The 27,274-nt window shown below is 29.1% G+C and overlaps 1 protein-coding gene across 3 annotated transcripts; it reads left to right on the plus strand.

Annotated features, from left to right (window-relative positions):
* The first annotated feature begins 408 nt into the window (after positions 1 to 408).
* On the plus strand, positions 409 to 26,601 carry LOC111633564 (zinc finger protein PLAGL1-like). 3 transcript variants are annotated; one of them, XM_023378156.1, is made up of 3 exons: positions 417 to 472; positions 559 to 967; positions 23,476 to 26,601. In XM_023378156.1, exon 3 carries the CDS (start codon positions 23,653 to 23,655, stop codon positions 24,901 to 24,903), a length of 1,251 nt encoding a protein of 416 aa, XP_023233924.1. In that variant the 5' UTR covers positions 417 to 472; positions 559 to 967; positions 23,476 to 23,652; the 3' UTR covers positions 24,904 to 26,601. The 3 variants fall into 3 exon arrangements, with proteins under 3 accessions (XP_023233925.1, XP_023233924.1, XP_023233923.1); XM_023378157.1 differs by lacking the exon at positions 559 to 967 and having other exon boundaries at positions 409 to 472; positions 23,481 to 26,601; XM_023378155.1 differs by lacking the exon at positions 559 to 967 and having other exon boundaries at positions 421 to 472.
* The last annotated feature ends 673 nt before the right edge of the window (positions 26,602 to 27,274 follow it).

Consider the following 27,274-nt stretch of genomic DNA (forward strand, 5'->3'; position numbering starts at 1 on the left):
TATTGTATTTTATATAAATATAACTTAAATTTAATAATAAAATATTAAAATTCATACGAAATAATTTAAAAGTTTTACAATTTAATCATTACATTTGTAATTTGAAATGTTTTATAAAATGATCACATATTATTCTGATAGAATCAATTGTATTAGGAATTATAGATAAATAAATTTTTTGTAATTATTAATAATAATATATAATAAAATAAGAATATTTCGAATTATTAATTAAAACAAATTAAATGGCCGTATTAGGTCTGTTTATTATATAACGAAATATTTCATTTATTAGTACGAATATAATTAAACTATTTAATTATATTGAATATAAATTCATATTTATTTCTTAATTTTATAAAATATATTCATTTTAATATAAGGTAAATGGGAATAGAACAAAAAGTGCTCGAATTCCCATGATGCCTCATTCCTAAACACGTCCTTCACATGGCAACGACTTTGTAAACAAGTGAGTGAGTTAAAAATACAATTTAAAACATGTAAAAGACAATTTGAATTCTTATTTTTAATTCATGTTTTCGTTTTTGGTATCAGTTCGGAGAAATTTCTTAATATATTACAACATTTTATGCAATTTTGATGTTTAAAGCGAATTTAACGATGAGGCCTCGTTAGGGTTAAGAATGACGTAAGAACGGAGACCGCCAAATGGTTGCCAAGGAAAAGAAAGATCGCTAAAAAGATGACTTTTTAGACTTAAAAATATCGATTGATCGGCATAAATTTAGTAATATAACATTCATATCGTCGTCGTTGATAAAAGATGAAAGTGTTTAAGTGTGTATATAATAGTTTACTTTCTCATCGTCTACTTGACAATGTCCATTCTTGTTTTTCTGGTTGCAGAAATGGTAGCGTCTAATTTAATTCTTTCAATGCTTTTTTTCATCACAGTTTTATAAAATTTCAAACTCGAATTTCTCTTATGAAGACCAATTACATGGTGAGCTAACATTTTTCAAACATTTCCATCTGCTAATTATTACATATTTAAATATATAAAATAATTGAATGTATTATTAAAAAAAAAAACATTATTAAATTTAATGAAAAAAAAACATTCTAATTATTATTAAATTTAATTGAATAATTTTAGAAATTGTAATATTTAAACCAATTTTGTGATAACATTTTGATTAAAAAAAAAAAGCCTTCAAGTATCTATTAAATATTTAATGCTTTATATTATTATTATTATTATAATCAAACTAAATGTGAATGAAACTTATAGTTTTAAATGTTAAAATGGTTTATGGTTATTGTAAAGATACCTTAGTTAAACCTGCAGATTTTTTAAGTATTGTTAGAAATTTAAATGTAATAATATTTTATTAATAAATATAAATTCGGATTATATTACTTGATATAAGGAGAAAAACCTATTTTAACCGGAATGTTAATTATTTCCGATTAGCTAAATTACCGATATTTAAAACTGAAGTAAAGAATATTATAAGAAAAAATAAATTATTGAAAAATAATAATTATAATTAATCTGATTTTTAAAATTTGAATTTTTTAAAAATAAAATAAGCTAATTCGATTGTTTTATAGTAATATTAGGCTTTTTCATTAATTTTTCATATATACAGTATTGCATTTGCTAGATTACAAGTGCTTTAGGCAGTTTCTATTGTTTTCGGTTAAAATAAAATTAAATACTGCAATACATTAAAAAAATAAAGCATAAATTTCAATTTTATATTATATCCTTTCAAAATGAAATGAATAATAGATTTGATTTATTAAAGATTAGTCTTTTATAATATCAATAATGATTTTCTAATAATCTTTTAGATTTCTATAAAATCATTAAGCAATGTACTTTTCATTATTTGTTAATTTTGAATGAAATTAATTATTGTTCGTGCAAGCATTTGAAAAAGGATTTGAGATAAAATTTCTGAAGGTTATTACAAGATTTAGGTCAGAAAGGCACCTGCAAGCATGTTAGTGCCTTTTTTAGAGTAAATGATATCTGATTTGTGACTCCCCAATCAAGTACTTTTGGCTTTTAGAACCAGAATTTATCATTATTGCTCTCAGACAGGTGTTTTATTAATCCGGATTTGGATTTAGAATTTAGTAGATTGATTTTATATTTTCAATTTAGGATTTGCTGCTATTATTTATTTAACAGTAGGATTATATTGACCTATATATGATATAAATAATTAATTGCATAATAATTATGATCTTACTTTTTATTGTTAATTAAAAATTTTTAACTAATTACACAAATCATTATTTATTTCAACATTCTTTGAAAATTAGGCCTAGTTAACCTAGGGATTATAATTTTTCAGTTCTTAATTTAATTTATTGAAATGAGGATATTCCCTTATTCAGACAAAATTTTGAATACTACTGATTTTATTATAAAATTATTTTTAATATGATAAATTAATAATTTCTTCTTTATATGCTATTTGGCAAAATGTACTTATTATGCCAATATAGCATATCTTGCATTATAGATTTTGTAAGATATCATTGATCAATCTAAAATGCAACAGAAACCTGTTGCATTATAGTTTATTAAAAAGGAAGTCAAAACTTTAATCAAGTAATCACATTTTAATTAGTTATTTAATTTTATAAAATAGGATTAGTTAAAATTAATGCAATTAACAAGTATTGATATAATTTATGGGGGGAAAATGTAACGAAAGAAAAACCTTTATCAACAATAATTAAGTTTCTTGATAACTTAAAACTGGGAAAGATATGTATTGTTTTTATATACTGTTATTTTAGTTTTATTTGTATTCTGTGTGTGTGTGTTTTCTTTCTTTCTTTTCTTTTTGCACAGGTGATATTATATTATTTTCTATTTATAATTTAAATATATCTGTTAATTTGTGTAAAAACTATTCCAATTTGTAATGTTGGTCAGTTACATTCAAAAAGTTGTTTTATTTAAATTGTCAGAACATCATGTGATCTGAAGGTGGGATCAAAAATCTGAGAATCGCTTAATTCGAATAAATATCCTCACTCATTTTGCTGCTTTATAGTTTCTTTTCATACATTTCTTGATAACTTACAAAATGTAATCATTTCATCTGATGAGCATAATCAGTAAAGGCATAGTTGGTTAGTTTTACAATTTTGATCTTTTGTACATGTTTTTACTTATATAAAATATGAATTATAAAATTTATATGCAGAAAATAATTTTATTATTACTGACTTAACAAATATTTTATATTAAAAATTCAATTACAATTATAATTTTGTTAATTTGTAGAATGGTTTCCACTTTTCTCCTTAATTATATAAATTAGTCACTAAGATGGAAGCTGAAAAAATGATGAGCTTGGATCTACTAACTGAACTTTACTACCAATTCCATGAATATTATGTAATTGGAACTAAAAATAGGCAGTTATGCTGCCATCTTGTATTAAATTTTATTATTCTAATAAAAAATATTATTAATTACAACTCAAGCTTGATTGTTGACATGTATTTAAGATGGAAGGTACTGAGATATTACAGAACCAAACTTCAAAATGGAAACAAAAATAAATATTGAAAAATGAATGGTAATGAGATTAATTTGCCTGATTTAACATTAAATTTAATTATTACATGGATAATAGTATTAAGATCATTCATGCATTCGTAACATGTCCATTTATTTCCATAAACATCAGTGATAAAAGAAATATCATTGCTTTGAATTTGATTGAAGTATTCATACATCTGGTACGTTGCTATATTTTAACCTTTAGTATCTGGACCATGGCTTAAAATTTACCTATTTGTGTGTGTACTTTTTTATATATATTATATATAAAAATGTATTTTATATATTGCATTTTTTTTATATTTTAACTTTTCTAAACAGCTAAATAACTTTTTCATTATGTCTAGAAAGATTTTCATCACCAGGGAATTTTGTTTGACAATCTGATAATCCTGGTTTACTATAGAAAACAAAAATGAACGACATTCTGAAATATTCAAAAAGTTTTATTTTATCATCAATTAATTCCTTGTGTAGGGTAAAAAACACTTTTGTTGTTTCTTTTTGTTGCATAATGTACCCACTTCTGTTTTTCCCTGATGCATTTTCTCCTTGTCCAAGATAGACAATTATTGCTAATTCTGTATCTGTGAACTTTGCTATCCCAAATGTCACTGACTTGACACTGATCAAACTGCATGGATATTCATAATCTATCAGCGATGCCTATATTTGTACATAGGCATCACTGATGTATGTGAATAAACTTTTAACTGTAAATTTCGAAAAACTCATTTCTCCAGCTTTGTTATAAGCTAACATTTTAAAAAAATATCTTGGTACTGTCCAAAATTTTTAAAAGACTTATTCAGTGTTGATGTTTGGAAATTGTTTAATCTAAACTTTTTATTTTAAATAATAATCTGTTTAGAATGAAACAAATTGCTATTTTGAACTTACATTTCATACAGGTTCACTTTTTGCTTTACAGTTAAAACTTACAATTTTGTAATGTTATAAAATAGTTAAGTTTATATATCATAACTAATTTATAAAATNGAAAACTCATTTCTCCAGCTTTGTTATAAGCTAACATTTTTAAAAAATATCTTGGTACTGTCCAAAATTTTTTAAAAGACTTATTCAGTGTTGATGTTTGGAAATTGTTTAATCTAAACTTTTTATTTTAAAAAAGTTAAGTTAAACTTAAAGCTCTTATCCTGGGTTTATAAATCATTTGAAAATTTTTTGAGCAGGACATCAAAAAGGAGGCATGACCTAGAACAGTTTCATTCTGACATCAAGGGTTACTTTAAAACCATCAATAATAAATTAAATAATGTTTTTTTTTTTCCTATATGTCATTAAGTTCTATGGAATTCCAAGACTTGGTTTCTGACAAAATCAATATACTTTGATCTTGTTTTGCAATAATCTTTCAATAACCTCATTTGATAGGTTATTTTCATTATAATTGAACATGTTATTAAAAAACAAGTTCCTAGTGTTGCTTTTAGATTAATAAAATAACTTTGCATTATTTTATATATCATATATTTTTGTTTTGATAATATTAGCAAATCAAAGCAATAAATTTTCTTGTTATAGTTTAAAAACAATTAATCTAGTTATTTCCTGGTAAATTATTGTATATGGAATATTGACATTTTTTTATTCAAATAATTTTTAATCAAGTATTACAGATAACTTGTCAAAAGAAATCCTCATTCTTTAACAGAAACTAAATATTGAGCTATGATTTTTTTGTTCTCCTTTGGCCAGCAGAGTGGAATGCTCTGTTATATTTATTTTTTTTTTTACTTACTTACATGATACTTCTTGGAATTCTGAATACTATTTCAGCATTTTTCTCACTGATATAATTCTTTGACGGTTTGAATTTCATCAGCACATGTTGATTGCAAGTACTCTTTACATTTCCTAGTGTTTAACTTTTTGCTAATAAGACATGCTTGCATCTATAAACAAATTACATTATTTCTATATAATACATTATAAACAAAATAATCATAAAAATGTACACGTATCCTGTTTTATGAGGAGTCTTATGATGATGGTTTTATTGTACTAAACAACAAGATTTTAAGATTATTCTCTTCTCAAATGCTAGAAAATCCAGCAAAAATGTAACACTTATTAAAATAAAACTGTGTTACATTTTTACTGGATTTTCTGATGTTTATGAAGGGATATCTCATTCAGTTATTTAGTGTTGTTATTTAAGGTGATTTATAGCATCATAATTTTAATCATTTTTCCCTAAGATTTGAATTACAATTCAAAGTAGTATTTATAAGAAGTTTGAAGAATAAAATATGCACCCAAAAGAGTTCTCTCTGAAAATATAGTATAAAAACAAAACATGCTATAAGCATAAAAGATATACTAGATTAAATAACACAAATTTTGCCTCAATCATAAGCATAATATTTTTTTAAAGCATATTACAATATGTAAACAACAGTACAGTAATAAAATATTTTTATAAAATTTCTTATTTGTTTTTGGAAAAGTTCTTAATAAAAGAAGCCTTCTCTGATAAAAGATAAAATTTCTCATATATTACATTTTATCAATTTGAAGACTAAATTATCTGAAAAACATTTTGAAGCTAATAACTTTAATAACAATTAAAATTTTTTGTTATACTATATGTGATATATTCAGTATATATATTATACACATCTTAAATAACAATATATATTTTTTTTTCTTTAACACATTTACTATAAACCTATTGTGTGTTTTTTTTCTTTCTTTGACTTTTTTATAGTTGTATGCTAAGCAGAATATACTATATTTAAGTTACTTCTCCCCAAGTTAATGCTCAATAATGTATAAGTATGATTGCATACTTGATTTTTGTGTTTTTCATTTATTTATATTACTGTTACAGTTTCTTGCAACTTTGTTTTTAGTAAGTGTTTCAGAAGTGAAATTTACATTATGATGTTTCACACACTATAGTACCATGATTATATAAATATTTCAAATGACAACTGGTGCATTTTGCAACTGTTAGTATTACAGTATAGTACTGAATCAAATATCTGACATCCAGAATTACCAGAAAACAAACTGTTTTTGAACTGACTAGTTTTGAATTTGGTGGACTATAGTATAACTGAAGTTCACCAAACAGCCACTTTGTTTTCCATGGTGTATGCATCTCATAACATCGGTTTCAGTGTGACTGTTGTCATACAGTTTGTGTGTTAAAAGTAGTTTTGTTTTTTACTTTCCATTGTTTATTTTACATTTTAGTATATATTTAGCCTAGAAATTCAGACCTATTCTGATTGCAAGCTTGCTAGAACACTACATCAACTGCCATATAACATCAATGTTATATGGCAGTTGATGTAGTGTTACTGTAATGTGTCAGGTTTCATAAGAAGTTTATATTTAAGCTTTCTAGGTATTTGGTCTGGTACTATATTAGAAAGCAGTTATGTATAATTATGTATCAATACCATAATTTATATTTAATATAAAAGAATTTATAAATCCATTCTTATGTTTTGCACTCCCTTTCCTAGCAGATTTAAGATGATAAGGGAAAAGAAAAAGTGATTGTGTAAGGATTGACATGCAAAAGAAAGCTTAAAATAGTTGATTAAATTCTTGCAAACTATCTAATAAGATTTTACAATAGTATTGTAAAATCATCTTTTCCTCTATAGCAGTGATTCTTAACCTGGGGTGCGTGCACCCCTGGGGATGCACGAGAGCATTTCCAGGGGTGCAAGAGAAATTTCAAAAATTTTTAAAAAATAGGAATAAGACGACCGTGTTCTCTACAAACTGTGGTACCCAGCAACATGGCACCCCCCACTTCTACATTCTCTACTCTACAGTCTCTCAGCACATAGTGCTTGTCATCAGTCATCAGTACATGCAGTTAATGTAGTCACATTGTCACGTGCAGTACAGAAACTAGTTGAGACATGTTTGGATACCTTGAATACAGCACTTTTGCACATCAAAACAAAGCCAGAAATTGCTTAAATGCATCTGATGACTTACGCATGGCTCTTTCGAAAAAAGAGCCTCATTTTAATAGAATTATTATGAATAAACAACAATAACCCACCCATTAAAATTTAAATATCGCTTTTTATGTTATATAGTAATATATATTGTAAATAAATATGGCATTTGTTTATGCAATAAATGTTTTTTCTTAAATAAAAAATATACACACATTTTTTAAGGAGGTGCAAGAGCTTATTTTCAGATTCAAGGGAGTGCTGACCACTAGAAAGGTTAAGAACCACTGCTCTATAGGTACAGTATAGTCTTGATTATTCATGATTCTATATTAGCCATAGTGAATTGTAGAAGAGTACTTTACTGTGTTCTTTTGTTTTTGTTGATACAATATAATTAATTTCAATATTGTTGGCTGAGCAATTTTGGTACAAAAAGATAAAAGAAGGTTTAATTGTAATCTTAAAAACATTGTAAATAAAATTAAAAGTATTTTATTATATAATTTAAAACTTTTTAAGTTTAATAAATAGGTCTAATCTAAAAATAGAGTACATTGTATATGTTGACATGTCAGAATTGTTTGTTTAGTAATTTACTAAACATTTCATGTATCAGACCCAGTTCACATTACCTTGAATAATAAACAGTAAATTAGGAGTTGCAAATATAGCAACTCCTAATTTATTGTTTTTAAACTAAGGACCATGTGAAGCTGTAATTTTCACTCAATATAACATTACCAGTGGCATTTGAATCTGGAATAGAGGAAAATTATGTAATCAGTTAGGAGAAATTTGTATTTTTAAATACATTCTGTGTTAGCTAATTCTAAACTTTTGTTGTCAAAAAACTCATAAAAAAATGCCTAAGAAAACTCAGATTATATCTAGTGTAATTGAATAATTCACTGTAACCACAGTTAGAAAACATTTTGTGTGTTTTAATGTGTAATTGAAGATGAAGACAATAGTGGTGATTGTGAAAAAAGATAAATACTTTCAGATTTGATAGGAATGACTGATGATTCAGTCTACTCTAACCCTAGATCAGGCATGGCCAACATACGGCTCTTCTAATGAATTTATGCAGCCTGCAATTAATCTTTCAATATTAGCTACTCAAGTCCGAATAGCTTGATGAAAAATTCTGACGCCTAAAATAAAAAAAAAAAAANAAAAAAAAAAAAAAAGGTCAAACAACTCACTGTGTGTTTAGAGTTAACTCTCAATACAAATTTCTTAAGTACAGCATAGAATGTTGATAAAGCATAATAATGTGAAAAATGTATCTGTAATCTCTATGTACAATTTAGTCTCTATGGGGTGACACGACAATGAGATCTCGCATCACCTCAGAATCTTCCTAGGGCAGCCTCTGGTTTGGCCCGTGAAAAAAGTTATTTTCCAATTTGGCCCGAGGGCAAAAACTGTTGGCCACCCTGCCATAGATGGTACTTCAGAGTACTGGTTACTTTATGCAAATACATTTGCATTGTAAGCAATTTATTCTTGTTGGTACTGTAATTTACTAGTTATTTGTAATATGTGAAAAAGCCAGAAGAGGGCAGTTGTGCGTAAATTCTAATACTTTCTTCATAAACAACAATAGTTTTGACTAAGGTCTATGGCAGCAGCCATAGTTTTTGATTTATGAACATGTGCTATTTGGGTATTCTAGTTAAAAGTTTCTTGCTCTGGTATTTTTTATTAGATTATTTGAAGTTTGGTAAGTGTATTATTGCAAATACTGTATTTGATAAAAGTATGCTACAGCTTTCATTTTTTTGGCAGCAATAGCAATTGGTACTAGAAAGTACCATCTGGTCAATGATGCAGAAAACTTCTTATATCAGGTTTCATACTAAAGATTTTTTTCTGAGTATTTATAGATGAATTTATTATATTATTTTACAATGAATAAAAAATCTCTGAAAAGATGATGAAATATTGGGTATATTTGTTAAGTCAGATGAGTTAAACAAGAATGACATGATCATCATTATTTTTATTTCATTAGACTTTCAACCAATTCATTTATAACTAAATGGCTGTTCTAAAATCAAAGATATGAATGTTGCTAGTGCAGCCTTATCTGAAATATTTTTCTTAGATTGCTTTGGGAGGACAGTTATTTCTATCATTTTACCTTTTAATTCATAGTTTAAACACTCGAGAATATTTAGAAACAGCAATGTCGTCGGACACCATTTTCTTAACGAAGTGAACTAACTCTTTCCTTCGTGAACTTCATTAGAGTTTCATTCGAAACGTCATCACTGGAGGGCATGCGCACTGAGTGAGACTAATACTTTTTGAATGATTTGCTACTAAAAAATGTTTTAAGAAGTAGTCTGATGATTTACTTGGTGATGATGAAATGACATTCTAAGTTAATAAAATCAAAGTATATTTTATTATTTTGGGGCAAGAGTAGGAGTCAGACTTCGTAAAATTCTACAGTCCCGATGAATACCCTTATAATTTTTTTTTATTAAAATGATTTGCATAATGAATTTTCTAATCATAATCAGTTATAAACTTGTAACAAAAATCTGAAAATAAGTTTATATAAACTATGAAGGATTCATTTGTAATTTTGTCAGGTATTGGAGTTTAAATTTGACATTGTGAGGCTAAGTACAAATTGGTCAGATTGATGTCAATTTACATTTAGATGATTATTGTAAGTTCAACCATTAACTGTACAGTCACCAATTTAACATCACTCTACTCTATACTCTTCAACATAAAGTAAGCAGACCCTTCTATGACTGATTCAACAAGAAATTTTCATATAATTATCATGAGAGTATCATGCACATGTTTCTGAATACTGAATCTAAAAGAATGCATTACACACAGAGAAAAATATGTGCATAATCACTACAATTCACATTGCTAATATTACAACCAAGCATCATCTCTCTCCTGTAGAGCATTGATTAGTGGTGAGAAGCTGTTTCCAGTTGTACTCAATGGGCAGAAAAGCATCATCAAAAAAAAAAACCAAAATGGACAAATTTTTTAATAAATCTGAAGTGCTAGTGAGCATATGCTTTGCCTCTCTTTGTACTCACAGTACATACATACACTTGTACAGCATAATGCACACTCTTGTAACATACATGTTTCTATAGAATAAAGGATAGAGATTTCAAGAGACTGAATAATTGCAAGTACAAGCATTTTTTATATACATAGAAGGATCTTGTTTTAACATATGGAACAACTGATTTCTTGAAATAATGGATTTTTTTCTTCAGTTATGGGATGGGAAGTTAATTAAATAGAGGATTAAAAATTGGAATTTTTTTTAATAATGGATGTTTTCCTATGTTTGAGGGAAATTTATTGTTCTTGACATAACAGCTTTTCAGAACATGGATGATTTTCAGTGCCCGAGTGATCCATTAAAGAGAGATTCTGCTGTATTATACATAATTTATTTACAGTAAAACCCATATAAACCAGAATCACACAGTACTGAATTAACCCCCCCCCCTAATTTTAAGTTTTTTTTTTGGACAATTTTACTGTATCAGTAAAGATGTTTTATATATTGCTTATTAATTAATTATTTTCAAATAATAAAAACAAATGCAAGAAGTTCTAGCACAAAGCTATTAGCAATATATCATAATCCACTGACTTTCATTATGTTGTAAACAAACTTTTCTAAGCAATAGTTGTATAGGGATAGCCTGACAAATGGTGTCTAGTGATTGCATTACTGGTAAATTAAGAAAATTATACCCCAGTAAATTTACTAGTAATTAATTAATTTTTTTACCAGTATTTCGGTTAAAAAACCTCTTAATTAATTTGACATTTATTTTCCTAAAATTCCCATGGGAAGTATCCGTGGGAAGCAGAGTTCTTTTTTGTCTCCCCCATACCATAGCGAGAAAACAGTGCAGGTGGTGATGGGTCATTCCATTTGTAATTTAAGGTTATTAAAAGGAATTTTCTAGTTTTTTTATAACTTGATTCTCTGTATAATTCCAAAGTTAAGACCTGTGTTTGGAGTATAATACAGGAAAATAACCCAGAAAAATTGAACAAATATAACTCACATGAAATATCTAATAATGTTAACAAAAATATAATTTTGAATAGGATTGTAGAAATAATCAAGCACTTATCAGAAAATGGAAACGAATTATTACTTTATTCTAACTAAATAAAGATGGAAAACTTGCCAAGTGTTGGTTAATTAAAAGGTCACTTCATCGTGCCAGTATACAATACATAAACAACAACATGGTTTCGATAACAACAAGAATTATTACTTGCAGATGTCACTGAAATTAGTTCAGGCTCAGAAATGTTCATTGTTTACCTAACCAACTTCTCATGTTGACATCAGAACAAAGTGCACAAAAGTCAAATTCAACAATGAAAGAGAAATTGGACTTATTCATTAAACATTAAATGAGCATAGACACTGATAACAGTAATAAAAGTAAGTTTAAAAGTGTGAAAGATATAGTTACAAAAGAAATGAATTATTTCGTATAATACAAGGCATGTGTCTTAAAAGGGTTTTCAATGCTCTAATGATAGTACCTGTACTCTACATCCAACTAGTATTTATTTTGAGAGAGCTTTTTCTAATGCAACCTCCATTTGTACGAAAATTAGATCTAGATTAAACGAGAGCCTAAATGTATTATTTTTTTAAGAGCCTACTTTCAAAATAAAGAAAAACATAATGAATTATCAGCATTATTTCAATGTCTGCTATGTCATAATATTTGCTATTACAAGAATGTTGTTTGTCTAAATTGATAGAAAACTTTAAAATAAATGGTTGTCCAATAATTCTGTCAGTAATTTAGTTTTGTTTTAAATCATTTGTTAATACGAATTTACCGCTAAACCAGTAATCCCAAGTATAACTACCGAATTACTGGTAATGTAATAATTAGTAAATTTACATTCACTAATGCTGTCTGAACTGAAAGCTGGAAACCTGTGAGATGTGGATGGAATGGGAGAATCATGCTATTTCAATCCAAATACAGGAAAGTATAGATGCAAAAAGCAAGAAATTTACATATTCTATATTTCATTAATGCAATTCCATCTGTCAGGAAATAAATTTTTGTTATGTGGAATTTCAAAGCGCACTGATGGTCTGTCTTTCGTTTTTTTTTTTCTATTGCATTATTGTGCTTGTATATGTTTTTCACAGAAATTATTGATAGAATTGTCAACCTCTATGAAATTATGGGTTTGTTGAGATGGCTACAATGAAGATGAAGACAACCAGCTAATAGAAGAACATGAACCTTTAAATCAAACACAGGTTTTTAGCTACATAAAGGCTTTGAAGGAATTTGGAAAAGTTAAAGGAGACTAAGAATTTTGTTTTAAGACTACAGACTTAGCAGTTTATTTCAATAACTTTGTTAAAAAACCAAAGACTACTAAATAAATGATGATAGATTGTTTTATTAAAAAGTAAACTTTGTCCTATTCATTCTATCTCTAACTGCATTACTATTTAACAAAAATTCACTATACCTTTAAAATGCAGTCTAGTTTACATCTGTCGAACGTTTTCGGTCTGATTCACAAACCTTCATCAGGGTCGAATTATCAATCAGGATTGATAATTCGACCCTGATGAAGGTTTGTGAATCAGACCGAAAACGTTCGACAGATGTAAACTAGACTGCATTTTAAAGGTATAGTGAATTTTTGTAAACTTTGTCCATTTATTTGTTTGTAAAATCTTTATAATATATACAATTTCTGTAACCAAATAAAAAAAACTTATTTTCTCACCCAAACTCATAAAAGGGAAAAGAAACATTTTCAAGGCATTTGTGTAGGCAATATAAAACAGTTGAAAAGTGGTAAGACTATATAGGGCTATCAAGAGGAAGGAGCTGGGAATTTTTTTCTTGGGCTTGGAGAAAATGTAAGGACTCATAATGATTCCAAATGCTATAAAATTAATGATATTTTTATTAACAGAAAAAATCTTTAGGACTCTTATTAATAGAGACATTCTATGTATTACATTTGTTCAAAAACAAAAGGCTGAAGAAGTCATCTCTATCTGGGCTTAATACAAGTCCTCAACAGCCCAGAAACTATATTTTGTCAATGGCAGAAAAGCTGCAAAACACAGAAAAACAGATAGTTCTGTTAAATTCAAGCTTTTGCAGGTTTTACCATGTATGCATCACTATACTGACAAAATAGTTATGGAAACGTCACATGTCCCACCTTACTGTCTACAATACTGAACTATTCAGACATTTTGCAGTCAGTCTGCACACGTATTCTGTTATACATCACTTTCATGCACTCTAAGTAGTTTCGCACTCTCATTATACTGTTTCAACACTTATCATAGATTCCTTCTGCTCACTCAATTATATTTTTGCACATCAAAGCATTTTCTTCGTAAGAAAAAATCTGGTTTACCTAGTCTTTTCCTTTCATAAACCCATACTGCACCCCATACTTTCCAGCTGTTATTCTCTGAATTCTTTCATTTAGCATTTACAAAATCTACCTACAAAGATCAAGTGGAAAATTCTTGTACTTTTTCTTTTGAGGAATGTGTATGGTTCTAGAATACTGGAATAAGGCTGTGATTGTGTCATAGTATTACACCAGATTTGAATGGAGTAACAGCTGACTTGTCATTTTTCAGTTTCTTAATAGCATTCATAACATCATAAAGAATATGCCCATCATTCTCAACCATATCATTTCATATTTCATCTGCTCTCTCATTTACTTATGCTCTGCTCATTGCTAAAAAACATGTAAAGAATTTATGCCATCTGTTACATCATGCTTATCTTATTATAACTTATCATTTTCTTTCAGAAATTAGTTTTCTGTTTTCCTCAAATGTTTCTTGCAACCTTTGAGTCAATTTTTTATCTGCTTTCTTTTCACTTTCTCACTACTGTGCCACCTAATACCTTCGATCTATATTCATCCATTTTCACACTGCCATTCAGTATGCCCTTCTTGGCAGCCACAGCTTGTGCTACATCTTCATTCTACCATGCACTTTTTTCCTATTGACCTCTTGCATCCTACATATCATCTTGCTTTTACACAATACATACATTAAAATGTTTCCACATCACTTACTTGTTTTGCACATTCCAATTACTTCTTAACTTTTGGCCTGTATTATTCATCAGATATTCTGTTTTCACACACTTCATATTACTCTTTTGTTAAGTTTTCTCCATCTAATCATCAGTTGTACCCTTTATCACTAAGTAATGATCTGCATCACATTACCTTCTTTCACCATTCTTGTCCTCCATCACACTCCATTTGTCATACAGTATATTACAAAAATTTATCATACTTCTCAGGTTTGTAGTGCAATTTTTCTGAGTATTAATGGAAAGCTCTGTATAGAAGAATGAGTTGGATATCCACAGGTCTTTAAGCAAATAAAGCTCAGTCAGCCTCTTACTATTATAATTTACCATAAAAGCCCAGTGTTTGCTCAGATGTTCTTCTAGTCACAACATTCACTCATTTGTATTACCAGCCACAATTACATATATGTAATATCTCTCATATGTATTAGAACTTGTTGTTCTTACTACTCTTGGTAGATTCTCTCGGTATATAAGCAATAATCAGAATCATTCTTAACATTTTTACCTTGAACTGTATACACAACAATATTTTATTTACACATGCATAGTGTCTCATACCCTTTCATGCTCTCACTGACCAAAACACCTACTGCAATCATGGATGTCCACAGAGAAGACACTTGCTTCTCCCTGAAATTGAGTAAAATATTCCACTAATTATAATTGTAAAAGTGATTGAGATAAGTAACTTTACACCCTCAACCATGGAACACATTGCATGTCTTTTTAACAATGTACCCAGAACTGTTACCAGTGTGCATAGAAACAAAAAACTAACACAAACGTTTTCAAATTCCACTAGAGTTCTTCAGGCGTTATAATGAACACCTGATGGAATGACATAAAAGCTGTATTCAGAATACTTTTACAACATTTCATTAGGTGTTTGTTATAACACCTAATGAAATTGTTTTCAAATTCTAGTGGAGTTTGAAAACAATTGTGTTAGATTTTGTTTCTGTGCACATTGGTATCAGTACTAGGTATGTTGTTAACTATACCCCAGTGTGGTACAGTGTTGTATGTCTTTTTGTGTTGATGCAATATTGTATTCTGTAATTTACTTGTGAAATCCCAAATAATTAAATAAAAATTTATTGTAACAATTAAATTAATATTTTATGAAAAAAAGATGTGTGCATGGTTCTCGTCGGACTGATTTTAATGCAAGACTGAGTATTCAGAAAACAATTCTTAAAACTAGTTTTGGGCTCAGAATGTATTATTAATAAAAAAAAACTTTTTATTTTAAATAATAATCTGTTTAGAATGAAACAAATTGCTATTTTGAACTTACATTTCATACAGGTTCACTTTTTGCTTTACAGTTAAAACTTACAATTTTGTAATGTTATAAAATAGTTAAGTTTATATATCATAACTAATTTATAAAATTAGTGTAAGTCATAACTTTACAATAGTTTTGAAAGTTATGGCTTACTAATTTTATATATGTGGTGATTTTGATTGCTTTAAAATTAATAAATCCTAACTTTGATTATTCAGTTGTTATTTGAATATTTTCTTCCACATTCATTGTTTCAAAGAATATAAGTATAGAATGTCACTATGTGTAATTTCAGATATTGTAAATTTATTCGTTAGTGGTTGATGTCAAAATTATTATCTGCTATTTAAACTAAATATACTTGTGTCATAGAAGTAAAATATTCAGACCAAGTAATCTGTGTGTGTTGTTTAATAAATTTAGAAAATTTTCAACACATTCAACTGTTAACCTTAATTTTAAAATTAACATTACTAATTGTATGTATTGAAGAACAATTTATCCAGCATTTGTGAGTAATTGTAATTTAGAAAATACAGTAGTCATTAAAAAAATTATGAATATAGCCACTTATGTTAAAAAATGGATATTTCCTATTTAATGTAAAACATCTTATCTTTTCACTTAAATATTTCAGTACAGCCAAACTTTTTTTTATCATGTGCTTTGATATTTAAGATGTGTTAAAAATAGGATAATGAAATACTAATATTATGTTTGTTTAAAGGGGACTTATCAAAATATGTAAAATGAGAATAATCATCATTAATATCTAGAAAAATGTTTCAAAAAAGAAAAAAATTCAGAATTATTGCATTTCTATCAGAAAAAATTCAGCAACTAGTTACTAACTTTCCCAGTAACAACATTTAAAGTTGCAGATGGTCATTTATCTAATTGTATTAAAGAACTTATTATATTATTAATTATTATAAAATGACAAAAAGCTTAATTTTGAGGGTAGGAATGAGTTTTGTATAAAATTGTAAATGCTAATAAGAAGTAAAATCTTTATTAAGTCTGATCCTACTCAAGATATGGTACAAGAGCCTCCTCATCCTACCTTCCCACCTGCTTGACCTTTAACCACCAAAATTTAATAGTATCCATTCCCTAATACACAAACCTCACTGCAAAATTTCAGAAATTTTCAACAAAAAATACAGAAGTTATTAATTAATCTTCAAAATGGAAGAACAAAATTGTGCTCCCATACACATGTGCAGAAAAAAGACCTGAAGTTTTTTGCATTTCTCAGTGTTTCAAGATCCCAAGTCCAAAAATGTGAAAATCTTGAAAGATTTTTTTTACCAATCACCATTCTTGATCAATCATCTTTCCTGGCTGTTTATATATAACAGCCAGGAAAGTAAAATCTTTCAAAGCTCTTGCTTGACTTTCCTGGTACTCAAACAGGAAGTTAAGAGAATCATTAGGAAATCCAATAATTTTCAGTTATACTATACTACAATATAAAATTTAAATAACAACAAAAGTTTAAGAGGAGTAATTTTATTTAATTATGAGAAACTTTTCTATTTAAAAAAAAAGAAAAAAACATCAAGACACAAACGTAATGTTAAAATTATATATGGTGATGTCTGTTATAAAAAAAACTTATACAGTAAGACCCCGCTTAATGCTGCCTTGATTAATGCTGATTTGATATAACGTGGTCTGCTCAAATTCTTAAAAAAATGCTCAAAATTTACGCTGATTAAAATTACTACAGCATCTCATTCATTCATATATAATACGATTATTTACAAACATGAACCAATCAGCAAAAGATGGCAATTTATCGTAGTGCTGTACTTTCCTTAAATCTATGTTTGTTTTGTGCAATTTTGGAAAAAATATAACATCATGAATGCCATAGGAAATACCAATTTTGCTTGGTAAGAAATAACTGATAACTTTTTCCACGCTTCATTCATGCATTTATGGCAGAAAGTATCCAAGAATTCTCAATGAGAAGAGCCTATCACTATATCTTTAGGTTGACCAAAATTGTCAACATAATCGATATAGCAGGACTAGGAGATGTAGACAAGCAGGATATTAAGGAGTTACTGCAGGTTTCTGGTGAGAGTCTTACAACGACCTTCAAGAACTGGCAGAACAAGTAATTCATGTAGAACTGGAAAATAGAGATTCTGAAAACGAAGAACCCAAAGAATTTCTCTACAGATTTCCTTAGTAAAAGTTTGATAACGATAACTGAAATCGTTGATCAAATTGTAGTGAATGATCCAGATTTTGAAAGGAGTGCAAAAGCAAACAAGGCATTTTGGATGCAATCTCCTGCTATAGACATTTGCTTAAGGAAAGAAAAAAACCGACAAATGAAACTACGTGACTTTATTGCAAAAATCAAGAATTTCAGAAAAGCCAGGACCTTCATTGCAAAAAATAAACTTTAGATTTCTGTGTGCATATGTTTGTGTGTTACTTAGCATATATTATTATGCAAATTAATATAAAAATAACTAAAAATTATAGTAAAATACACAATTCTAACAATAACAATTATCCGTATATTTATCTAATTATATAAATGAGGTTAATATTTTATAGTAAGGGTTATGTCTATGATATTAACTATTTTGTGAGTTTTACATTGGAGAGAGAGAGAGAGTGTTATATGTACGTTTCATAGATACCTGGTAAAGGATCTCAGGTGAATCGTAGGATTGATGGAGTCACTTTTTCAAGGTGTTCACTTTTATGGAGTTCATGCAGGATGGAGGAAGGTCACTAAGGTATCCAACTCTGACTAGGGTGAACTTTGATGACAATGGATTCTCAGATGAACATCTGTCCCCTTGTCAACAGACGAACTTCTCTTGCCAGACAGAACTTATCGTCATCAGTTATTTTCTTTTATTAGTGGTCCTCCCTCTTTTCTCTCTGCTCTTTTTTGGCAATGTTGCAGTGCCTATGTCCAATAGCAATTTCTCATCTCTAGTTCCTGGTGACACATTTGATGTAACATCTTAAATGGGAAGTGACTCCACAGAGGAATAAAATCATAACCTTTACAATTTTAACAATCGTGGAAAAAATTACAGCAAGGTTTTCATTTCAAATTTAAATTTTCACCTGTAAAATATTTGTCAATTCAGCTCTCTCACAGTATCCTGTTGGCATTGTGTTCTAGCAAACATGCTTACTTGATATGTAAGAAGCTAAATCAATTATTGATATATAGCCAATCATACAGTTCTTAACTGCATGATTGGCTATGAAATTGTTTTGTTAAGTTATGGCAGTGCAACACTTGGGCGATCTGCCTAGGGTGGATGCTTTTAAGGGGGTCTTTTTAAGGGTAACTGGCCCCTATTCAGTGGAGAAAACCCAGAAAACTCCACATGGCCAGCCCATCCTGACGAGGTGCAAATCCACAACCGAACTCTCAGTGTTCCTAGAACAGAACCGTTTGGCCACTGGGTACCAGCTATGTAATTGACTTAAAAATAATGCAACTGACACATCACTACATTCATCAGCTACATGGGATTCAAATAAAAATGCTTGGATGCTATGGGCTGTGTAACAAAGCCGTTGCAGATTACTGGATGAAATAAGTCATTGAAATTTTAGGCTTTTGCATTCTCTCTTCCTCTGTTCCCTTAATGCCTCCAGCAAATCATCATCTATTCTTGAGTGATCAATATAACTAACGTAATCTATAGGACTGCCAGCCTTCCATTTTAATGGGTCTTGTCTGGTGTCCTATTGGGAGGTCAAATGAAACACCAGACAATTTCATCTGTATAATGAATGTATTGTGATAATTTACTAGTAACTAAGTATAATCAAAATTATTACAGTAAACTAAGGAACATCTGGAATAAAGTTGAGACAATAGAGAACAGAACACTTTACACTAGATGTTGAACAATTCTCACCAAAACTTAATGTTCAGTATACAATTTCTGTAATAACTGTAATTAATGTTCAGTGTCAGAAAAATGCACTTCACAACCATTTTTGGGCTCCTTTGGAGTCCTGCTTCAGGTGAACATTCTCCTTTCTTTGATAGAACACCAGTTTAAAACAAAAATGTGAATGTTCAAAAAAATATTGAATCATATCAGTATCCATTGAGAATGGAACAGATTTAAACATGGAAGGCATTCAAACATATGCCTAAACATTACAAAAAAATGGAATACAATGCTGTGCATCAGTACAGGCATGTGCCATAAGTCTTACAATAACTAAATATTATAACTGGTTTGTAAAGGGTCTGCTAGGCTGCCAAGAGAAAAAGTTCCTCTTTGTAATAGATACAAATGCTGTTTAAACTTTCCTTAAAAATTTCTAATCTCCAAAAATCTGTGTGGGATGATGTCTCAATTCCCTCCTTTGTACAAGAGGTACTAAAGTATGGACTGACATTCATACCTCCTCCCTCCATTGAAGATACTACATCCTTCATACCAGACCTTGAAATCCTTTTAAGCAATCTATGTCGCATAGAAAGAATGTTACAGATAGATGGTGACTATGAAGATCGAGAACAAGAAACAAACACCTGATGTGGTGAAGCTAAAAAAGATAACCTACTAGTAAGTAGAACTATCCTCTGGTTACAAAGAAAGAACATTACTCTCATCAGCTGACAAGAGCAAGTCCTTCATAGTCATGAAAAGGGACACCTATGTACGAGGTTTGCAACAGTATATAGAATAGACACAATGCAAAGGCATAGAACACTGATTCATTGATAAGCTGCAAACTAGAGTTAAGCGTTTTGCCCATACTAAACTAGCTGAACAGTGGACTCACCAGATGTCCCAACAGGGCCGCCAGCAACTTCATCCAGTAGTGGACAAAATCAGATCCCCTATCCACTTGTTGGAGAAGTGCATTCGCACACTTCTCAATCAGCATTTATAGAATTACCCTTATACTGTATATTATAGCTTATATGAACTGGTATAGCAGATGAACTGGTCCTCCAGGCTACCTAATGATTTTGGACTTTAAGGCTTTGTACATGTTGATTTCTACTGTTTCTGTACTATTCACGACTGGTTGTTCCAACTTGTTAATGATAACACTCTCCACTTAAAGGTACTAGAACTGGCACACTTAATTTGCTACAACCCCATCATCCAATTTGACATGTTACAATGAGTGGATGCGCACAAAAAATCTAGCCATAGCACATCAATAGTATGTAAGATAGCAGATAAGGTTGCTAGAGACCAACATGATCCCCAGCAGAAATAGATGCGCTACTTAATGATCAACACAATAGAGAGGACCATTACCTGCTAAGTTTCCACCCCTGTCTGAAGTTGCTGTTTAATGCTATAGCCATGGAAAGAGACATAAAAATAACATACAGGAGATGTTCTACCATTTTCACACTCCTTAGGAATGTGAAGGATCCGCCCGCATTCCTAATTCCACGTTTTGGATGGGAAACGTTGAAACAATGAGACAATTTAAAGCTTTCATAATTCTAACAAAATATTAAAGTGAACAGTTTTTAACAAGATAGTTTATAACAGTCTCTTTCAGTCCCATTTAAGTTGACTTAAGGGTACAGGTTCAGTTAGTGATGAGTCAACTATTGTCGTATATTCTGTAAACTGCTTATTAAACCTACTAAGGCCAGGTTTACCTGAATGTGTATGGCCAGGTCAATCTTCTGATTCCACTCAACCAACTAAACATTCAATTCACTTAAATATTTTCAGATTTGAAGAGTTAAACAATATTTATTTTGGTTTCTGAAGCATTTAAGTAATCCAAATTATATATTGACATAATCCTTACCTCACATTTGACAGCTTTTCTGTTAGGTTTATAATTAATGAAAATGGTTTATTCTTTAGAAAAATTGTATTTTTCATGGGTAGTTTGCCAGATTTGGTGTGAAATGTTTGCATATAATTTATTGGTGCACATTAAATGAAGCATTATTAGCAGGGCTGCAGCAACAAGTGTAAACTATGCATTAACTTATACCATGCACATCATTATAAAAAGTATGTTAACCTTAGATGGCCAATTTTTACCTCAATCAGCTTACAGTGTAGTAAGCCTTACATATTAAATGCTGCTTACTTCTGTTTTTACAAAAGAATTACTTACTGATGATATGTCTCTGTTACTTAAACATTTTTCTAAATATTATAAAAATTAAAAAGTAAATTTAGAACAAATATCATAATAAAATTTTAATTTCTATTGAATGTTTNCACTTGATGAATAATAATAATTATCGAGTTAACAGCAGCTTTTATTGATTTTCTTCTTTATTTTTTAAAAAAATTTAAGCAAAAAAAAAAGTATTTAAAAAAATTAGAGGGAAGAACATATGAGAAAGGGAAGTGTCGTCTCTTCAGAATGTTTTCTGCTTAACTTGAAAAAAGTATGATATTGTTTATATAATATAAAGTTTCAGATGGAAAAAGTAAAGTTTCAAATGACTTAGAAGATTTTATAACTCAGTGTATAGTCTTACCAAGTGTTAAGTCAGAAAACAATCATTGCTAAGAGTGGAATGTTGATTTGTGTAAAAAAAAACTGGAAAAGAACAAATAGCAGTATTGTAAAAAGTAATTAAAGGCATTTTTTGTTGTTTAAAGTAATTCAAATGATATAGATTAGAAATATATTTGACATCCATATTTGTAGGTGTAACATCAGTGTTGAAATAATTATTTCTACAATGTAAAGAAAATGATCAAGTTAAGGAGAGAAACATAAGTGATTTGGGATAGACCAAAAAGTATGTGAACAAATAGAAAAAGTTTGTAAAAGTAGATAAGAGAAATTGTAAATTTTTCTACTGTTACAAACTTAAATGTGTTAAATATTTTTGATAAAGGAGGATAACTCCTATCCTCTTAATAGAAGTTGTTAGGAAGAAAATAAATGAAAATTTCTCAGATGGAAATAAGATGTCTATCTTTTGATGGCTGATCGTGTAATGGATATTGGTTTATTAACTAAGCTTCTGTCATATATTTTAAGCTAATATCAATATCTTACATATCATATTTTGTAGTCAGACATGGAAGTTTTTTTTTTTTTTAAGGAATCTCGCTTCAAAAATACTTTGTTTTTTGTGTTGAAGAGGGTGTATTATATGATTTTTTTAAAACAATACATATATCAATAAAATGTCTGTCATATATTAAGAATTGTTCAGTCTGAAAGTGATTAGTTTCTAGGTTACTATTTGTTTACAGTTGTTGCTAAAATTAGAGGATTAAATAGTTTAAAATATTTTTGAAGTTAATTAGTTTGATGCTTTAATATTGATATTATCTTTTGTTAATTTGTTTTATAAATCACATAGTACAATATATAAACAGAATAGAACAATAACAATACTGTACATGCAATGTTTGAAAACATTGTGTACAAATTTCAATTACTGCAAAGCATTATGATTTTAGTTGTTGTTGTTATAAATTTTCAATATTTAAATTATATATAAATAAATTATTTACTTACTAATTTTTTTTATCTTTATTTAAAAATTATTTTATTTTCTCTTTTCAGTGTAGTTCAGGAATGAACTTATACTCAGGGATCCCATCAACTTACAGTCAACCCATCAGGAGGAGGAATTAACAACTGTTCAGCAGCCCATGGGGCAGTGTTGTCGAAAAATAAGTGTGACATCTGGGTAGAAGGTCACTGCTACATGCCACAGTAGCGTGAGGAAATGCTTTTGTGATGAGAGATTCAGACGACGAATGTACGGCAACTTGTGGCGATGCCAGAATACCTACAATTGCACATTGTAGTCGTGTGGTCACATCTGGGAGGAACACCCAAAGAGGACTTCTTGGACACCAAACATTAGTGGACAATGGGGATATTGAGAAGCAGTTCTGCTGTTCCGAACCAAGTTGTGGAAGAAGTTTTACATCTAAATTTAAATTAATGCGGCATGCTCTCATTCACACTGGAGAGCGAAGATTCAAGTGTTCTGTATGTGAGCGCTGTTTTCATCGGAAGGACCACTTAAAAAATCATCTCCAAATTCATAATCCTAATAAAGCACTACACTCATGCAACCAATGTAGTAAAAAGTATAGTTCTCTTTTATCGTTCCGAAAACACTTGGCATTCCATGCTGCAGAAGCAGGAGATCTGTCGTGTAAACTGTGCGGGAAAATATTTGCTGCACAGGAGGACATAATGTATCATCTGAAAGTACATTCTGGATCTAGGGCCTTAAAGGGGCCAAGTGAAAGAAAGTTTAAATGTGACCAATGTGACAGATCTTTTTTTACTCGCAAAGATGTTAAGCGCCATATGGTAGTTCACACAGGTGTCAGAAATTTTTTATGTCAATTATGTCCCCAGCGTTTTGGGCGAAAAGATCATCTAGTACGGCACATCAAGAAAAGTCACGGTGCCCATCAAGTTATTTCTCATCAAGGTAGTCCACTGAAAGTAGAAGCTACAACAGAGTCTAGGGGACCTTTATGTCCTGATAATGGTGATAAGTCAAGTCCTATGTCAGCTCCTCTATCTCTCCCAGATGTGACTAGTAATGTTCCACAATCACCATGTAGTTTGCCTCCAATGTCTCTAATGCAAGATGCAAATTATGGAGCAATGAAACAGGAAAGTTGTTTCACTACATCGTCCGATGGGCTGCTGTCAGGAGGAAATTCTGGCTCAATTGGCACCGACGATAATGATGGGTTACTTAGGCTGGGAGAAATAACACCAAGTCTTATGCCTATCTCCCAATATCTTCCACTTAATACATCCTTTAATACCAGCCTACCTCATTTGATCCCCCCCAATTGTTACCTTACCACCATGCCAGGTTCTTCCAATCTATTGCCTGGCTTGGCTACTGATGGAGTTCTACCATCAATTACTAGCAATGCAATTCCATCCTTCTCCCCACCAGTGTCTTTAGACATGGGGAATCCTTCCCTACCTCATTTTAGTCAGGCTTTTCAATGATGTTTACTATTCTAGAGTCAAGGTCACATCATTCTTACTATTTATGACGTAATTTGCTCAATGATAAATACAAAAAAAAGCCTAAAAATTTTATATATATACTTTGAATGAATATATTCATAGAGAGAGAATTCTTTTTTTATCTCTGATGGTAATACCTATTATTCATTTTATTGGCCAAATTATTATGACTTTTAGACAATTATACAGGTTATTTAACTCAAGTTTTAACTAGTTTTACTAATAATCTTAAGTTTTATTTCTAATAGAATTGAGATGACTCTATTTCAAAGTTTTGGGGGGACCAATATTATATAGAGTAGTAATTGATCATTATCAACTACCAATAGTAATTAAGTTATTGATTATCCCAAAGGTTATGCAAAATTATAGTCACAAAATTATAGACTATATTAATACATCTTTTCACTTTTAAGTCATTGATAAATTTAGGAATAAACTAAATTTTTGTACTTAGATCTGGCAATTACTGGGAAAAAAAAATTATATTGGATCTGATTGCTTATTTACAGATTGATTAATTTAATATATATTCTATAATTTTGCTAATGAATGCTTTCAAGTAAATTATAGAATAGTTTAAATTTTTATTTATTTAACATGTAGCTGTTTAAAACTGATTTATACTGTACAAGCAAAGGTAAAAATTTCTATATTTTTTAATAATATAGTAATATGATTAGTACTGTAAATATTTTTTTTCTTTAGTTATAATAATGAAAAGTGTTTAAACTTTAAAATACAAAAAATACATATATTGAAGATACAAAATTGTCTTCATCTTCTTGTTCTGTCGTTTACAATCATTAGTAACAATCCAAAAACAGTTTTCACTTACAGAGACAACATTTTGTTTGAGCTGCACCTTCACAAAAAATATAAAATGGATAAAAGCATCCTCTGGTGGCAATGCCAATACCATAATTCACAACAATAGTTAATTAAAATTAAAAGAAAATGACAATTTTGTATTTTCAATATATTTTTTGTATTTTAATGTAAATACTATCAGCCAACTTTTACTTTTAATGTTTAAACTTGAATTATTGCTTGAAGATCTCCAAATTTAAAATTCCTTAACTCATGCTGACTAAGGAATAGTTATAAGAAATTATGAAGAAATTTTATATCTTTGTTATAAAATTTTGTTCTAAATCTATTGCAGAATTTTTTTCTAATTAATGTAATGATTGTTACATCAAGCATTTTTTTTTCTCCCTATTCCTTGATTTTTAGCTAAATAAGTTTCTTAATAGATAAATATATATATATTGTCTAAAGCTGCCAATTATTTTGATCTGTTTCATTGTTTGAAAAATTTGTTTCTTTAAAAAATATGTTTAAATCTAGTTGCCAACTTTATAATAGATCTATGAAATTAAATTTAGATTATTTTCATTACCATATAGAATTTATATAATTGTTATTGCTGTTTATGTTCAGTTAGCTATTAATACTTAAAATGTCAATAAGATAAATAAGAAATATTTTAAAGTTTTGTTTTCATAAGTAATTTCCTCATTATTGATCTATGAAAATTTTACTAATTATTAATTTTTTTTGTTTATGAAATATAATTTAATTTAGATAAATCCTATTAATTGTAAATTCTTAGATAGTTATTTTTACTCAAAAATATAAAATGTAAGATTTTCCTATAAACTTTCATTCCGTAAAAAATAAGTTTTGTTTACNTCAAACGAACTATTTTCAATTTGATCAATTTTCTGGAACGTTTACAATCGTTCTATAATCGAACAAATTCGAATTTGAATTTGAAAATTTTTAAAATTGAAATAGAAAATCTTTCACTTTCAACCACTTTCAAGCCCATATCTCTCGCACCCTTATAGCTACCATACCTACGCAACCACCATAGTGCACGAATGGAGACTTGGGGCTACTACCACATACAAAACTACACATCGCACCATTCATGTGCGATGTGTAGTTTTGGCTGAAAAGTGAAATATAGGGACACACACATCCATTTATATATATATATATAAATATTTTTATCAGTGGACACACTGCCATTTTTATACTATTCAGTATTTGAATAATAATTGTTTCTTAGTATTTGTACTCATTGTTTATATCAAATTAGTCAGTTTTAGCATTTAGCAAATGGGGCAAGAAATTGTGATTCTTATGTTTAGAATCACAAGATCTTAACTTATTTCTTATTCAGTTTGTTCAGTTTTATCTGTTATTCAATTACATATGTTTTTCCTTATTCTTCCTCCACTTGAGACATTTAGTTTGTAATTTTTTTAAACCTAGTCACTTCTATATTTTTAGTATTCATACAATCTAAATGATCTAACCACTAATAAATACAATTCCTATC

This window comes from Centruroides sculpturatus, unplaced genomic scaffold, assembly GCF_000671375.1.
Source record: "Centruroides sculpturatus isolate CEXI.00-Female unplaced genomic scaffold, Cexi_2.0 scaffold831, whole genome shotgun sequence".
Lineage (NCBI taxonomy): Eukaryota > Metazoa > Arthropoda > Arachnida > Scorpiones > Buthidae > Centruroides > Centruroides sculpturatus.

Excerpts from the sequence above, each read along its gene's own strand:
- LOC111633564 (XM_023378157.1), top strand. The coding sequence starts at position 23,653 with ATGAGAGATTCAGACGACGAATGTACGGCAACTTGTGGCGATGCCAGA.